General features: G+C 37.1%; 1 protein-coding gene and 1 pseudogene across 1 annotated transcript in view; both read right to left on the reverse strand.

Annotated features, from left to right (window-relative positions):
- PDCL2 (phosducin like 2) overlaps nucleotides 1-16,243 on the reverse strand; it is a 43,000-nt gene extending 26,757 nt beyond the window's left edge. The window contains exons 1-3 of the mRNA XM_040237313.1: nucleotides 16,181-16,243; nucleotides 4,624-4,744; nucleotides 3,915-4,005 (exon numbers count right to left, since the gene is read on the reverse strand). Of these exons, the coding sequence (XP_040093247.1) occupies nucleotides 3,915-4,005; nucleotides 4,624-4,744; nucleotides 16,181-16,243 (275 nt within the window). The remainder of the gene's footprint in view (nucleotides 1-3,914; nucleotides 4,006-4,623; nucleotides 4,745-16,180) is intronic.
- Nucleotides 16,244-16,700: 457 nt separating this feature from the next.
- On the reverse strand, nucleotides 16,701-17,179 carry LOC120862137 (annotated as a pseudogene).
- Between the last annotated feature and the right edge of the window lie 1,306 nt (nucleotides 17,180-18,485).

Consider the following 18,485-nt stretch of genomic DNA (forward strand, 5'->3'; position numbering starts at 1 on the left):
CCTGCAGCATCAGTTCAGTTCAGTCGCTCAGTCATGTCTGACTCCTTGCGACCCCATGAATCACAGCATGCCAGGCCTCCCTGCCCATCACCAACTCCCGGAGTTCACTCAAACTCATGTCCATCGAGTCCGTGACGCCATCCAGCCATCTCATCCTGGGTCGTCCCCTTCTCCTCCTGCCCCCAATCCCTCCCACCATCAGAGTCTTTTCCAATGAGTCAACTCTTCCCAGGAGGTGGCCAAAGTACTGGAGCTTCAGCTTTAGCATCATTCCTTCCAAAGAAATCCCAGGGCTGATCTCCTTCAGAATGGACTGGTTGGATCTCCTTGCAGTCCAAGGGACTCTCAAGAGTCTTTTCCAACAACACAGTTCAAATGCATCAATTCTTTGGCACTCAGCCTTCTTCACAGTCCAACTCTCACATCCATACATGACCACAGGAAAAACCATAGCCTTGACTAGACGGACCTTAGTCGGCAAAGTAATGTCTCTGCTTTTGAATATACTATCTAGGTTGGTCATAACTTTTCTTCCAAGGAGTAAGCGTCTTTTAATTTCATGGCTGCAATCACCATCTGCAGTGATTTTGGAGCCCAAAATAAAAACTCTGACACTGTTTCCACTGTTTCCCCATCTATTTCCCATGAAGTGATGGGACCAGATGCCATGATCTTCGTTTTCTGAATGTTGAGCTTTAAGCCAACTTTTTCACTCTCCTCTTTCACTTTCATCAAGAGGATTTTTAGCTCCTCTTCGCTTTCTGCCAGAAGGGTGGTGTCATCTGCATATCTGAGGTTATTGATATTTCTCCTGGCAATCTTGATTCCATCTTGTGCTTCTTCCAGTCCAGCGTTTCTCATGATGTACTCTGCATAGAAGTTAAATAAGCAGGGTGACAATATACAGCCTTGATGTCCTCCTTTTCCTATTTGGAACGAGTCTGTTGTTCCATGTCCAGTTCTAACTGTTGCTTCCTGACCTGCATACAGATTTCTCAAGAGGCAGGTTAGGTGGTCTGGTATGCCCATCTCTTTCAGAATTTTTCACAGTTTCTTGTGATCCATACAGTCAAAGGCTTTGGCATAGTCAATAAAGCAGAAATAGATGTTTTTCTGGACCTCTCTATAGTTTAGCCAAATATAGACTTCTTGGTTGATGAGGGTTTTTTTTTTTTTTTTCTTGCATCCTCTAAGATTTCTGATGAGAAACTGGCTGATTGATAGTCTTTCTAAGAGATGTGTCTTTGTGTGGGCCTTTGAGTTTATCCTAACTGGAGTCCTCTGAGCACCATAAATCTGTAGATTTATGCCTTTTCTCAAATTTGAGACATTTCCAGCTAGTATTTCTACAGGTATGCTTTCTGCTCCATGTATGACAAATGTACTGCCGGGAACATGTACATACCACACATGCTAGTTTACCTAACAGTGTACCACAAACAAAGCCAATTAGGCTCATTTGCTTTTCTTTATTCTTTTTTCTTCCTGTTCCTCATACTCAAACTTCCAGTTGTCCATTGTCAAATTTTCTCTGTCTTATGCTTGTTCAAATATGCTTTGAAGCACTTTAGTGTATATTTCAATATTGTACTTTTTAGTTTCAAAATGTCTTTTTGGTTTCTTTTTATAATTTCTCTTTATTGCTATCCTCATTTTGTTCATATGATGTTTTCCTGTTTTCACCTATGTCTTTCTTTAGCTCTCTGAACATCTTTATCTAAGGTGTCTTAAAAATCTTTGTCTAGTAAGTCTGACACTTTGGCATCTTCAGATATATTTTGCATTTTTTTATTTTGTTCTTTTGAAAGGACCATACTTTCCTGTTTCTTTTTATGCCTTGTGATTTTTTTTTTTTTGAAAACTGAATGTTTCATGTAATTGATAACCCTAGAAATCAGATTCTTCTTCAAAACAAAACTCATGTTTTTTGTTTGTTTTCACATCAGGTGTGTCTATGACAGGATTTAGCCTGAGGTAAAAGCATACATCTCAGGTCTTTCCTGAGACTTCCACTTTTCCAAGGCTTTCTAAATTCCCCCATATATATGGATGCTTTTGAATGTTTAAAAAAAAAAAACCCTCAAAACAAAAAAAAAACAGATGTGGCTCCTTAAAATACCATGGAAGCCACTTGAGCCAGGAGGATTGACACAATGGCTGCCAAGCTCTGTGTCTGTACCTCTGCTTTTAGAAGCAGCAATCTGCAATCAGAACACAGAACCCTGATATTTGAGGACAAAGTCCTTAATGCCTACCTTGGCTCCAGCAAGCTGTGCCAGAAGCATAGGTTGCTGTTGATACAGCTGTCTCCCATGGGGCTGTGGAAATGAGGGATGGATAGCTGTTACTACACTGAGGACTGAAATCAACCAATACTAATTGTAATTTACCAGCCAAGCTTTATGCTGGAAGTTTCAAGTATTCAAAATAGACTCCAGAGTTCCAAAGTCTTCACTTCAGTTTCTGCTAGTACAGTCGTTGCCTGGATAGAGAGATGGATTTCTGGAGCTTTTTACTCTGCCATCTTTCCTGGTGTCAAACTGACCAGTTGCTTTTGAAAAGTCTCTCAAATTTGGGTTTCTCTGATATATTCTTATGATCAGATTGATGCAATGCGTTATTGAGAATACCAGTGATTGTGCGTCTGTGATAGAGCTGATGTGTCCTCCTTAGCACATCATATTATTGTGTATTATTGGTGATGTTAATCCTGGTCACGTTGCTAAGATGGGGTCTGCCAATATTCTATGCTGTAAACTTAACTATTTCTTCCTTTATACCTATTAAATATTTGGGGCAATACTTTGAGATTACACAAAAATCTTGTTTCTATTTAAACTTTCACCCACTCATTTTAGCAACTATCAGTAGATTACTGTGACGTTCTGATGGTGACATTTCCATTTTCCTCATTTTATCTACACTTATTCACTGGAATTCTTCAGTGATGAAGAAGTGTTACTTTGTTGAATTTGTTCATGTATTCACTTACTTATCTGTATTACTATACACTTAAGGATAATCATTTTATTACTTATTTTATAATTCAATATTATAATAATTTAGTTTTTCAACTTGTTTCAACTCTGGCCATTATAAAATCTTTCAGTTTGGCTCTTGTGCCTCAAAATTTTCAGCACTTCCTTAACTTTCTGATAATGCACCAGACTCATGCTGTTCTTTCTCAACTCATATTGTTGACTAAAGCAGTTTTCTAAGAAACACTGATTCCTTTTATTGAAGAATAGTATTATGCATCAAGAGCTGAATTCTAGGTATGTTCATTGCCTCCAGAGTATTACTGCTTCCAACCCAATGCACTGATTTTTTGTGTGTATTAAAACAACCTTGGATTCCTGGGATCAACCCCATTTGATCAGAATACATTTTTCTTCTTTTAAATTATTGGACTTAATTTGTAATATTTTGATAAAATTTTTCATACCTACATTCATAAGAGATGTTTTTCTGTAGCATTCTGTTTTTGCAATTTCTCTGTCTGGTTTTGGTACCAGGAGAAGTTAGGAAATCTATGCACTTGTTCTAACTTCTGAAAGAATTTATGACTAGCAATTAATTATTCATTAAATGATAGAAACCCTTAACAGACATCATACTATAAGGAAAATCATGGTCCTATTTTTATTAGCCTCCTAGTGACATTTTCCACTTTACTCATATGTAACTTGACGAAGTTCTGCTGAGTATTATTGGAACGTTTTTTATTTAAGCAAAGGTAAAAAAGATCAGGGGAAAAATCCATCTTATGTAAAGTGAGTTAGTTTTTAAATGTAACTTAAGAATTAGTCTTGTTCTTTTTAAAATATAGTCTCTACACAAAAATAGGAATTTTTCCTTAGTTTCATCAATACTTCATTCAAAAGCTCATAAATTATCCAAATGAATCACTGTACCTATATATTTCAATAGCTCTCATATCTTCATCATCAAATTCATCTTCTGCTTCCTTCAATTCTGCAAGAGTCATCTTTTCATATGGTTTAACTGAAACACAATAAGAAGTTGTAGATAAATGAGTTATTTAAAAACCAATTTTACTTGATAATTACATGTCTAGAAAAACAATAGATAAATGGAAATCAAGAATATCTATAATGTTGATATTAAAGTTTCTTCATCATATAAAGCTATATTGTGGTTGACTGTTTCAAGTTTGTTTGGAATATTATTACTCCCTCAGAGTTCATAGAACTATCAGAGTCGAATACAACTGAAGCGACTTAGCAGCAGCAGCAGCAGCAAGTTACATTTTAAAATAGATGTGAAAATCAACTAGACCTCATAAAGTACCTGGAAATACTGGCAAGTAATACATGTATACAGAATGACAAAAATAGAAGGTTATCACAAGGCAGAGAAATGTAATAGAAAAAAAAAACTCATTAGGTTGAATACTAGGGCATTTCAGCTCTAATATTAGGATGTAACTTTCAATACATGAATTAGGAATTTTAGGTGTCAGCATCCTAATTTCAAAAGTATGAATGGGATTTCTATTAAATTATTTCTAACATCCTATCTCCCTCTAAATTCACCAAGTACATGATCACTATCATAACTGTATTATTCTCTTTACTCAGACCACCAAATGCACAACTATACCCATTGCTTCTTTCTGTAAACGTAAAACCATTTCTTCAATTTCATCTTTTGGCTCTTCTTTTGGAGGAAGAATGCCAAAATCTCTTAAAATATCATTCCATTCTGTATCTTCATTTGGATCCTATATAAAAAAAAATTTTAAACCTATTAGAACAGTTGTACATTTCAATATTTGTAAAACTGATATGCAGCATTTCTAACCATGCAATTATTCATGAACTCTACAGATAAACTAGATAATTAGTTTTAAAGACTAGATTTCCCAGTACTAATGCAACTACATACACTGATAAAAAAAGAATACATCCTGTACCCTCAATGTTATACTGAGATGTTTAATTAAAAAATATATATATATATACACTATTAGTGAAGAAACTTGTAAGTCACAGAAAATAATTTGAAGACTATAATAGGCAAAACCAATTCACATCATGGTTGCAATCACCATCTGCAGTGATTTTTGAGCCCAAGAAAATAAAGTCTGTCACTGTTTCCATTTTTTTCTCCCATCTATTTGCCATGAAGTGATGGGACCGGATGTCATGATCTTAATTTTTGAATGTTGACTTTTAAGCGAACTTATTCACTCTCCTCTTTCACATTCATCAAGAGGCTCTTTAGTTCCACTTTACTTTCTGCCATTAGAGTGGTATCATCTGTATATCTGAGGCTGTTGACACTTCTCCCAGCAATCTTAATTCCAGCTTATGATTCATCCAGGCCAGCATTTCTCATAATGTACTTTGCATTTAAGCTAAATAAGCAGGGTGACCATGTACAGCCTTGACATATTCCTTTCCCAACTTGGAACCAGTCAGTTGTTCCATGTCAAGTTCTAACTGCTACTTCTTGACCCAAATACAGGTTTCTCAGGAGAAAGGTATGGTTTGCTACTACAATACTTTAAAAGATTTCCCACAGTTTGTTGTGATCCATATATACAAAGGCTTTAGTATAGTCAGTGAAGCAGAAGCAGATGTTTTTCTGAAATTCCTTTGCTTTCTTCAAGATCTAATTAATGCTGGCAATTTGATCACTGGTTCCTCTGTCTTTTCTAAATCCAGCTTGTACATCTGGAAGCTCCTGGTTCATGTACTACTAAAACCTAGTTCAAAGGATTTTGAGCATAACCTTACTAGCATGTAAACCAGTGCAATTTTACAGTAGTTGGAACACTCTTTAGCACTTCCCTTCTTTGGGATTAGATTGAAAACTGGTCTTTTCTAATCTTGTGGCCATTGCTGAATTTTCCAAATTTGCTGACATATTGAGTCCAGCACTTTGACAGCATCATCTTTTAGGAGTTTAAATAGCTGAGCTGAAATTCCATCACCTCCGCTAGCTTTGTTTGTAGTAATGCTTCCTAAGGCCCACTTGACTTCACCCTCCAGGATGTCCAGCTCTAGGTGAGTGATCATACCATCATGGTTATCTGTGTCACTGAGACCTTTCTTGTATAGGTCTTCTGTATATTCCTGCCATCTCTTTTTAGTCTCTTCTGTTTCTGTTAGGTCTGTACCTTTTCTGTCCTTTATCGTGCCCATCCTTGCATTAAATGTTACCTTGATATCTCCAATTTTCTTGAAGAGATCTCTAGCCTTTCCCTTTCTATTGTTTTATTCTATTTCTTTGCATTATTCATTTAAGAAGGGCTTCTAATCTCTCCTTGTTATTCTCTGGAACTGTGCATTTAGTTGGTTATATCTTTCCCTTTCTCCCTTGCCTTTCACCTCTCTTCATTTCTCAGCTATTGGTTAGGCCTCCTCAGGCAACAACTTTGCCTGCTTGCATTTCTTTTCCTTTGCAATGGTTTTGGTCACTGTCTCTTGTACAATGTTACAAACCTTCATCCATAGTTGTTCAGACACTCTGTCTGCCAGGTCTAATCCCTTGAAACTATTTGTAGATTAGATTACACCTCTACAGTATGATCATAAGGAATTTGATTTGGGCTCCAAAATCACTGCAGATGGTGATTGCAAGTCAAATTAAAAGACGCTCACTCCTTGGAAGAAAAGTTATGGCCAACCTAGATAGCATATTAAAAAGCAGAGTGATTCCAACAACACATTAAAAAGATCATACACCATGACCAAGTGGGCTTTATCCCAGGGATGCAAAGATTCTTCAATATCTGCAAATCAATCAATGTAATTCACCACATTAACAAATTGAAAAATAAAAGCCATATGATTATCTCAATAGATGCAGAGAAAGCCTTTGACAAAATTCAACATCCATTTATGATAAAAACTCTCCAGAAAGCAGGAATAGAAGGAACATACCTCAACATAATAAAAGCTATATATGACAAACCCACCGCAAACATTATCCTCAATGGTGAAAAATTGAAAGCATTTCCCCTAAAGTCAGGAACAAGACAAGGGTGCCCACTTTCACCACTACTATTCAACATAGTTCTGGAAGTTTTAGCCATAGCAATCAGAGCAGAAAAAGAAATAAAAGGAATCCAGATTGGAAAAGAAGAAGTAAAACTCTCACTGTTTGCAGATGACATGATTCTCTACATAGAAAACCCTAAAGACTCTACCAGAAAATTACTAGAGCTAATTAATGAATATAGTAAAGTTGCAGGATATAAAATCAACACTCAGAAATCCCTTGCATTCCTATACACTAATAATGAGAAAGTAGAAAAAGAAATTAAGGAAACAATTCCATTCACCATTGCAACAAAAAGAATAAAATACTTAGGAATATATCTACCTAAAGAAACTAAAGACCTATATACAGAAAAGTATAAAACACTGATGAAAGAAATCAAAGAGGACACTAATAGATGGAGAAATATACCATGCTCATGGATTGGAAGAATCAATATAGTGAAAATGAGTATACTACCCAAAGCAATTTACAAATTCAATGCAATCCCTATCAAGCTTCCAGCGATATTTTTCACAGAACTAGAACAAATAATTTCAAGATTTGTATGGAAATACAAAAAACCACGAATAGCCAAAGCAATCTTGAGAAAGAAGAATGGAACTGGAGGAATCAACCTGCCTGACTTCAGGGTATACTACAAAGCCACAGTCATCAAGACAGTATGGTACTGGCACAAAGACAGAAATATAGATCAATGGAACAAAATAGAAAGCCCAGAGATAAATCCACACACATATGGACACCTTATCTTTGACAAAGGAGGCAAGAATATACAATGAAGTAAAGACAATCTCTTTAACAAGTGGTGCTGGGAAAACTGGTCAACCACTTGTAAAAGAATGAAACTAGAACACTTTCTAACACCATACACAAAAATAAACTCAAAATGGATTAAAGATCTAAATGTGAGACCAGAAACTATAAAACTCCTAGAGGAGAACATAGGCAAAACACTCTCGGACATAAACTACAGCAGGATCCTCTATGACCCACCTCCCAGAATACTGGAAATAAAAGCAAAAGTAGACAAATGGGATCTAATTAAAATTATAAGCTTCTGCACAACAAAGGAAACTATAAGCAAGGTGAAAAGACAGCCTTCAGAATGGGATAAAATATTAGCAAATGAAGCAACTGACAAACAACTAATCTCAAAAATATCCAAGCAACTCATGCAGCTCAACTCCAGAAAAATAAACGACCCAATCAAAAAATGGGCCAAATAACTAAATAGACATTTCTCCAAAGAAGACATACAGATGGCTAACACACACATGAAAAGATGCTCAACATCACTCATTAGCAGAGAAATGCAAATCAAAACCACAATGAGGTACCATTTCACACCAGTCAGAATGGCTGTGATCCAAAAGTCTATAAGCAATAAATGCTGGAGAGAGTGTGGAGAAAAGGGAACCCTCTTACACTGGTGGTGGGAATGCAAACTAGTACAGCCACTATGGAGAACAGTGTGGAGATTCCTTAAAAAACTGGAAATAGAACTGCCTTATGACCCAGCAATCCCACTGCTGGGCATACACACCAAGGAAACCAGAACTGAAAGAGACACGTGTACCCCAATGTTCATTGCAGCATTGTTTATAATAGCCAGGACATGGAAGCAACCTATGTCCATCAGCAGATGAATGGATAAAAAAGCTGTGGTACAGATACACAATGGAGTATTACTCAGCCATTAAAAAGAATACATCTGAATCAGTTCTAATGAGGTGGATGAAACTGGAGCCGATTATACAAAGTGAAGTAAGCCAGAAAGAAAAACACAAATACAGCATACTAACACATATATATGGAATTTAGAAAGATGGTAACGATAACCCTGTATGTGAGACAGCAAGAGAGACACAGATGTATAGAACAGACTTTTGGACTCTGTTGGAGAGGGAGACGGTGGGATGATTTAGGAGAATGGCATTGAAACATGTATAATATCATGTAAGAAATGAATCACCAGTCTAGGTTCGATGCAGGATACAGGAGGGGCTGGTGCACTGGGATGACCCAGAAAGATGGTATGGGGAAGGAGGTGGGAGGGGGGTTCAGGATTGGGAAATCATGTACACCCATGGTGGATTCATGTTGATGTATGGAAAAACCAATACAGCAATGTAAAGTAAAATAAAGTAAAAAAATATAAAAATAAATAAAAAGCAGAGACATTACTTTGCCAACAACGGTCCACCTAGTCAAGGCTATGGTTTTTCCAGTAGTCATGTACAGATGTGAGAGTTGAGCTATAAAGAAAGCTGAGCGCCAAAGAATTGATGCTTTTGAACTGTGGTGTTGGAGAAGACTGTTCAGAGTCCCTTGGACAGCAAGCAGTTACATCGAGTCCATCCTAAATGAAATCAGTCATGAATATTCATTGGAAGGACTGATGCTGAATCTGAAACTCCAATACTTTGGCCACCTGATGCAAAGAGCTGACTCACTTGAAAAGACCCTGATGCTGCGAAAGACTGAAGGCGAGAGGAAAAGTGGGCGACAGAGGATGAGATGGTTGGATGACATCACTGACTCAATGGACATGAATTTGAGTAAACTCCAGGAGTTGGTGATGGACAGGGAAGCCTGGCATGCTGCAGTCCATGGGGTCACAAAGAGTCAGACATGACTGAGCGACTGAACTGAACTGAACTGAAATGGCCTAGTGGTTTTCTCTACTTTCTTCAATTTAAGACTGAATTTTGTGATAAAGAGCTCATGATCTGAACCACAGTCAGGTCAAGGTCTTATTTTTGCTGACTATACAGAGCTTCTCCATCTTTTGCTGCAAAGAACGCAATTAGTCCGATTTCAGTATTGACCATCTGGTGATATCCAGACGGCCAATACTGAGTCGTTTCTTGAGTTGTTGGAAAATGGTGTTTGCTATGACCAGTGTGTTCTTTTGTTTGCCCTGATTCATTTTGGACTCCAAGTCCAAACTTGCCTGTTAATCTGGGTATCTCTTGACTTCCTGCTTTTGCATTCCAATTGCCTATGATGAAAAGGATATCTTTTTTGGTGTTAGTTCTACAAGGTCTTATAAGTCTTCATGGAACTGGTCAACTTTAGCTTCTTCAGCATCAGTGGTTGGGACATAGACTTGGATTACTGTAATGCTGTATGGTTTGCCTTGGAAATGAACTGAGATCATTCTGTCATTTTTGAGGTTGCACCCAAGTACTGCGCTTCAGACTCTTTTGTTGATTATAAGGGCTATTCCATTTCTTCTAAGGATTCTCCCACACAGTAGTAGATACAGCAGTCATCTGAATTAAATTCATCCATTCCCACCCATTTTAGTTCATCTTGCCACCTCCTGCTTGACCACATTTACTTTACCTTGATTCATGGAACTAATATTCCAGGTTCTTATGCAATACTGTTTTTTACAGCATCAGACTTTACCTTCACTACCAGACACATCCACAACAAATTCTTTATCTGCATCCTACAAAATTTTATATGCTGTATTTTTGTTGGTATTCAGTTAACATATTCCCAACCTTATGATTTTTTTTCTCACATTTTAATTTGGAAGGATGCTACTTAATTTTCAAATACTTTGGACTTTTCTAGGTAATAATTTTATTAATAATTTATAATTTAATTCTGCTTGGTCAGGAAACATTCTTTGTGATAAGAAAAACATTCAATTTTCTGAAATGCATTTATTTGTTTCATGACTCAGCATACAGTATTAATATATCTTAGTGAATGTTGTACCTAGTGTGAAAGGAATGTATATTCTGCCACGGATCAGGGTTTACTTCTCTACAAATCAATATGTTGTCAACAGATTTGTTCAGATATTCTATTTTGATAGAGATTTTTTCTTTAGTTGTTCTGTCAATTACTAGGGGGAGGGATGTTAAAATCTCTGATTATGAATGTAGATTTGTCTATCTCTCCCTCTGTCAATTTTTGCTTCATATGTTTGATGCTTATTATGTAAATACACAGTTGTATTTAAGATATTTTCCTAGTGAATTTTTCTTATCATTATAAAATTTTCTTTTATTTCTAGTAGCAATCCTAAAAGATGATGCTGTTAAAGTGCTGCACTCAGTATGCCAGCTGAGTTGGAAAACTCAGTAATGGCCACAGGACTGAAAAAGGTCAGTTTTCATTCCAATCCCAAAGAAGGGCAATGCCAGAGAATGTTCAAACTACATACAATTGAACTCATTTCACATGTTAGCAGGTAATGCTCAAAATCTTTCAAGCTAGGCTTCAACAGTATTTAAACTGAGAATTTCCAGATGTCCAGGCTGGATTTAGAAAAGGCAAAGGAACCAGAGATCAAATTGCCAACATCTACTGGATCACAGAAAAAGCAAGAGAATTACAGAAAAACATCTACTTCTGCTTTATTGATTAGGCTACAGCTTTTGACTGTGTGGCTCACAGTCTTCAAGAGATGGGAATACCAGACCACCTTACCTGCCTCCTGAGAAACCTGTATGCAGGTCAACAAGGAACACAACAGGACATGGAACAAGGAATGGTTCTGAAATGGGAGAGGATTATGTCAAGGCTATATATTGTCACCCTGCTTATTTAACTTCCATGGAGAGTACACCATGCAAAATGTTGGGCTGGATGAAGCAAGGGCTGGAATCAAGATTGCCAGGAGAAAAATCAATAACCTCAGAAATGCAGATGACACGACCCTTATGGCAGAAAGTGAAGAAGAACTAAAGAGCCTCTTGATAAAAGTGAAAGAGGAGAGTGAAAAAGTTGGCTTAAAGCTCAACATTCAGAAAACAAAAATCATGGCATGCAGTTCCATCACTTCATGGCGAACAGATGGGGAACCATTGGAAACAGTGCCTGGTTTTATTTTGGGGGGCTCCAAAATCACTGCAGATGGTGATTGCAGCCATGAAATTAAAAGACACTTACTCCATGGAAGAAAAGTTATGACCAACCTAGATAGCATATTCAAAAGCAGAGACATTACTTTGCCAATAAAGGCCCATCTAGTCAAGGCTATGGCTTTTCCAGTAGTCATGTATGGATGTGAGAGTTGGACTATAAAGAAAGCTGAGTGCCGAAGAATTGATGCTTTTGAACCGTGGTGTTGGAGAAGACTCTTAAGAGTCCTTTGGACTGCAAGGAGATCCAACCAGTCCATACTAAACAAAATCAGTTGTGAATATTCACTGGAAGGGCTGATGTTGAAACTGAAACTCCAATACTTTGGCCACCTGATGCGAAGAGCTGAATCTTTTGAAAAGACCCTGATGCTGGGAAAGATTGAAGGCGGGAGGAGAAGGGGACGACAGAGGATGAGATGGTTGGATGGCATCACCAACTCAATGGGCGTGAGTTTGAGTAAACTCTGGGAGTTGGTGATGGACAGGAAGGCCTGGCATGCTGCATGCAGTCCATGGGGTCACAAAGAGTTAGACACGACTAAGCGACTAAACTGAACTGAATTGTATGGACATGAGAGCTGGACCATAAAGAACGCTGAGTGCCGAAAATTGATGCTTTCAGACTGTGGCACTGGAGAAGACTTTTGAGAGTCCCTTGAACTGCAAGATCAAATCAGTCAATCCTAAAGGAAATCAGCTCTGAATATTCATTGGAAGGGCTGATACTGAAGCTGAAGCTCCAATACTTTGGCCACCTGATGCAAAGAGCTGACTCTGAAAAATACCCTGATGCTGGGAAAGATTGAGGGCAGGAGAAGAAGGGGACAGCAGAGGATGAGATGCTTGGATGGCATCATCCACTCAATGGACATGTGTTCTGAGCAAGCTCTGGGAGATAGTGATGGACAGGGAAATGTAACTTGCTGCAGTCCATGGGGTTGCAAAGAGTCAGATAGGAGTGAGCAACTGAACAGCAACAATAATCACCATCTTGACGTCTATTTTGTTACTAACATAGTTTATATAGCTTAAGACTAAGTACTGTTTAAATAACATGTCTTTTTCAATTCTTTTATTTCAATCCATCTGTTTCCTTGTATTTAAAGTGTGTCTCTCTTAGCAGTATGTTGTTATATATTGCTTTTTCAACTATTTTGATAATCTCTACTTTTAAATTGAAATGCTTCCTTCATTTAATATAATAAATGTTAATGTTAGATGTTGGGCCACTGTTTTCCTGTTTTCAATTAGTATTGTTTGCTTTTTGCTCTTCTGTTCCTTTCCTGCCTTCTTTAGGTTAATTAAATATTTTTTAGAATTTAATTTTTTGCAACTAGCTTTTTAGGTATACATCTTTTCATTATTGTTTTAATAATTGTTCTAGAAATTGTAATCCTATCTTTAAATTATTACAGTTAATACTGGACTATTTTATATAAAATAAGGGAATCTTGCTTAGTATAGTTCCATTTTCCACTATCCTATCCTTTGCTTTATTGCTGTTATATATATTAACATCTACAACATATTTGAATCACTTTAATACAATGTTACAATTTCTGCCTTAATTATAATGTCGTTTAAGAAAATTAAGAAAAATTACACTCAGTTTTTAGTGTTTATCTATATATTTACCATCTAGTGTACTTTTCACTCCATTTTAGATACAGTGTTTCACCTGATATAATTTCCTTTCAGTCTAAAGAAACTTCCTGTAGTATTTATTACAGTGTAGGTCTGCTGGAAATGAATACTCTGTTTTCATATTTCTGAAAATGTTTATTTTTTCCCTGTGTTTTGATAGATAGTTTAGCTGGATATAGAATTTAGCTTAAAAGCTTTCCCTCCAGCATTTAAAGCATTTGAAAGGTCTTCTGGCCTCTGATGTTTCTGATGAGAAGTCAGCTAATAACGATATTACTGTTCTCCTATACATACATAATATACACATCTTAATATTATGTCTTTTCTCTGGATGTTTTCAAGATTTTATTTTTGATTTCAGAAGGGTGTCTATGTGTGCTTGGTGCAGTTTTATTTTTATTTATCTTGTTTGGAGTTTCCTGAATTCTTAGATTTTTAGCTTATGCCTTCCCTCAAATTTTGGACAGTTTTATCCATCATTTCCTTAATTTTTTTCCAACCTCTCCATCCTATCTTCCTCTGCCTTCTACAATTCCTTACAGTATGCTACATGTATATACATGCTAACTATGTATTCTAGTTAGATGTATGTTAATCCATTTAACAATATCCCTTCAGTTCACTGAATCGCTATTCACTTTTAGTAGTTTTCTTTCTGTTCTTAAAACTGGACACTTCATATTGATAAATCCAAGTTCCTTGAGTCTTCTGCTGCCTCCAATTTGCCATTAAGTCCATTCAGTTAGTTTTTATTTCAAGTCGTTGATCTTTTCAGTTCAAGAATTTCCATTTGATTGTTTTATTACTGTTTCTATTTCTTTGTTAATATTCTCCATCTGTTAATTAAATTTCCTTTACATCCTTGAATATATTTATAATAGCTGCTTTAAATTCTTTGTTTGCTAATATTAACCTCTGGATAGTCTAAGGATCTGCTTCCATTGGTTGCTTTAATTTTGAATATGGCTTTTCATTTTTTTCTTGTCTAATTTTTATTGTATACTAGATACTGTGGATTACACATCATAGAAATTCATGATTTTTTATGTTCCTCTGAAGTATGTTGATTTTCATACTTGCAGGCAGTTAACTTGGCTGGACTGAAACATCAGCCTCTTTCAACTGAAGTGGGCAGCACCCAAAACCTCAGATCAGCTCAGTTCTTTTAGTCTTCTAATGGCTGCTTTCTGCCAGGCAACCTGTGGTCTCGTACCTGTATATGGAGTTTAGCTGACAACTAAGGATTTGTGTGAATCTTACACATAGAATTTAAAGATTATCCCTTCTATGCTACTTTTCTTTCTGAGACTTCCACATAATTCTCCCACCACTCTACCAACCCATAACTTTGCTCTCCAAAACCCCTATTAAGATGGTTGTTTTCTGCCATCCCATGCCATACGACTATAAAATGCCCTCATCTGTATCTAATCTTTTAAATCTATTGTGGTTTTAAAGTATGTTCACAAATTCTTTCATACTCCTTTTTTTGAGAAGTGAAACTGAATCCCACTTCCATTGAGTATAGGTTGAACCTGTGGTCTTATTTCTAATAAACTGAAAATATGATGGAAGCAATACTATTTGAATTCTGAGACTGTCACAAAAGGCACTGCTGCTGCTTTTTCCTTAGTCTCTCTCATCCCTTACTCTGGGGGAAATCATGTTTGTTTGTTTGTTTGTTTCACAAAAGCAGCCTGTGTTAGTCTGAGTGGGAAGCCATAACATATCACAGACCCGGTGATTTAAATAGACATTTATTTTCTCACAGTTCTGGAGGTTGGAAGTCTAAAATCAAGGTGCCAGCAGGGTTGGTACTGGTAAGAACTCTTCTGGCTTGCAGGATGCTGCCTTCTTATTGTGTACTCACACAACCTTCCTGCTGTGTGTGTGTAGAGAGAGAGAACGTGCTTTAGTATCTCTTCCACATCTTACAAGGACACCGATCTTATCAGCAATGTTTTGTAGTTTTCAGTTTATTCCTATTTTATTCTTTTTGATGTAATTATACATGGAATTATTTTCTTAATTTCCTTTGATATTACAGCATTCACTGTAGTGTATAAAAATGTCTTCATCAAATTTGAATGTCACTTTTTATAGTTTTCACCAGTCCATTCTGAAGGAGATCAGCCCTGGGATTTCTTTGGAGGGAATGATGCTGAAGCTGAAACTCCAGTACTTTGGCCACCTCATGCGAAGAGTTGACTCATTGGAAAAGACTCTGATGCTGGGAGGGATTGGGGGCAGGAGGAGAAGGGGACGACAGAGGATGAGATGGCTGGATGGCATCACTGACTCGATGGATGTGAGTCTGAGTGAACTGCGGGAGTTGGTGATGGACAGGAAGGCCTGGCATGCTGTGATTCATGGGGTCGCAAAGAGTTGGGGACACGACTGAGCGACTGAACTGAACTGAGCTCTCTGAAGAAAATTTTTATTTTGTCTTCTGTTTTTTAAACATAATAAGCATAGTTGTTTCATAACCTGTTTCTGATCATTCAGATAACTGAAGTCTTTGCAACTCTACTTTTGTTGTTTTATGTTCATAGTACCCTGTTCCCTTGTGTGCATGGTTACTTTTGGCTGACTTCTGCTTGATGTCCTTGAGAACTTACAGGCAGGAATTCTAAGATAAAGACGTCTTTATCCACAGAGGATTTGCTGTTTCTTCCAGGCATGTACAAGCAATACAGTATATTACTAATTTATAATAAATTCACAGTTTGAAGTTTTTTAGATCACCCAGACAATATGCTTTAGGCTGCAATCTATGTGAGAGCTGTCTTGAGCCACAACTTCGTGGGGATAGGTTTTATTGCTTTTCTTTTTATCCCCTGCTCCACTAAGCATCAAGACAACGTTTGAATTCCCCTAGATATGAGTTTATCTCTGGTTAATATTCCTATTAGTTGCCTATGCTTTCACAGGCCAAACTCTTGGGTTCCTTCCCACCTTGTGATTATACCCAGAACCAAACTGCAGATTGTTAAGATGCCCTTGGGGGTAAAAGCAGCTTTGAAGCTCTAGAAATCCATTCACCTGTTTTTCTACTTTCCCTTTGATTTTGATCTCATCTTGATTTTGATCTCATTGTTTTCTATCATGTTACCTCTGATGCTTTTATTTATTTATTTATTTTTGGTATAGGAAAATTTATTACTATCGTGCTTTCATCATCAAAATTTATGATCTTGGTCTTTCCTTCTTGCCTTTGGATAAAGCCAAAAGAGAGACATTGGCTACTTTGACAACCTTAAAGCGGACTCCAGGAATGTCACCAACAGCATGACCTTTGCGACCAAATCCAGCAACCAGAACTTCATCATTTTCCTCAATAAAATTCAAGCAACCATCATTGGGTACAAGAGCAGTGAATTTTTGCCATTCTTGATTAGCTGAACCCTGACACACTTCCTGATGGCAGAATTTGGCTGTTTGGCTTCAACTCCTACTTTTTCCAGCACAATTCCCTTAGCGTGAGAAGCGCCGCCAAAAGGGTTGGCCTTCAGGGCTGTGCCCAGATGGGCTTTCTTGTACTGCTTATCATGCCACTTCTGGTCTCGTCAGTGGCTACGGAGCTTCCTGGCAGTACGAAGACCGTGACACTCGCCCATCCTGCCGGCGCCAAGGGCCTGAGCGAAAGCTCCTCTGATGCTTTTAAGAATCAGAGGTAGTTTTACTTATATTCAGCAGAGGAGGTGGTCCAAATAACCAAGCTCATTATTACGAGAAAATCCAGTAGTCATCTTTAAAAAAAAAAAAAAAAAACCCTCCCTGCACTTCACACACCCTACCACCCTCTTTTTTTTCCCCTCCCTTCTCAAACTTAAGATAGTTGCCTATATATTCTATAATCACTTCCATCTCCCATTCACTCTACATCCTAGTCCAAATTTGGCTTCTACCACCAATACTCCTTTCAAAACCATTCTAAAGTCACCTATGAGCTCCATGCTGTCATTTTCAGTGGATATTCATTATATTTGATCTCTTAAACAGAATTTGGGAAAGGCTGTCATTCTTGTTAAAACACTTTCTTGATATTTATGATATCACAATGTTGTTGTTTAGCTGCTAAGTCGTATCCAACTCTTTTGCCACCCCATGGACTAGCCTGCCAGGCTCCTCCGTTTATGGGGTTTTCCACACAAGAATACTGGAGCAGGTTTCCATTTTCTTCCCCAGGCTATGTTCCCAACCCAAGGAGCAAACCTGCATTTCCTACACTGGCAGGTGGTTTCTTTTACCACTGAGCTACCTTGGGAAGCCCCCATACTTATGGTTTTATTCATACCTCTCACTATTCTCCTTAACTGATATGGGAATTAGTTGCAAAGGGATTTAATAGTAAATGCTCTATATTCTGATCTTCCCTTGCCTTTAAGAAATCACCTATGAAATCATAATAAACAAAATAGAAATAAGCACCACAATCCACATGACAAAAGTATTATGGTATTTATCATGACATAGTTATATCTGACTCTTATTTCCCCATAGTAACCTCTTTTTAGAGGCACACATAACACTGAATAACTGGCTGTTGAATAAATCAGTAAATAAATAAACAAAGATTAATGTGCTGTTGTCTTTACTCAATTATATTTCAGCCTATTTCTTGAAGACTAGATGCAAATCAGGACAAATGTGCAATGTTTTTCCATAGTGAATAAAATGTACTTTCCAGGAATCTGTTATTAATCCAAAAAGAGCATCCATTAAAATTATGTTAATTTGTGTTCAAAACATCCTAATAAATTACACAGCATACACAATTACCAAAATTAAATATGTAAAACCAAAAAAGTCCTAAAGGTTTTAATTGGGGGGAGCTGGTGCAAAGAAGATATTTGCTAAGTTGGAAAATGGTAATTTTACTCTGATTTTAAAAAAGGAAATAAAAGCACAGGCTTCTTGTTA

The sequence above is a fragment of the Oryx dammah genome, unplaced genomic scaffold (assembly GCF_014754425.2).
Source record: "Oryx dammah isolate SB20612 unplaced genomic scaffold, SCBI_Odam_1.1 HiC_scaffold_3, whole genome shotgun sequence".
NCBI lineage: Eukaryota > Metazoa > Chordata > Mammalia > Artiodactyla > Bovidae > Oryx > Oryx dammah.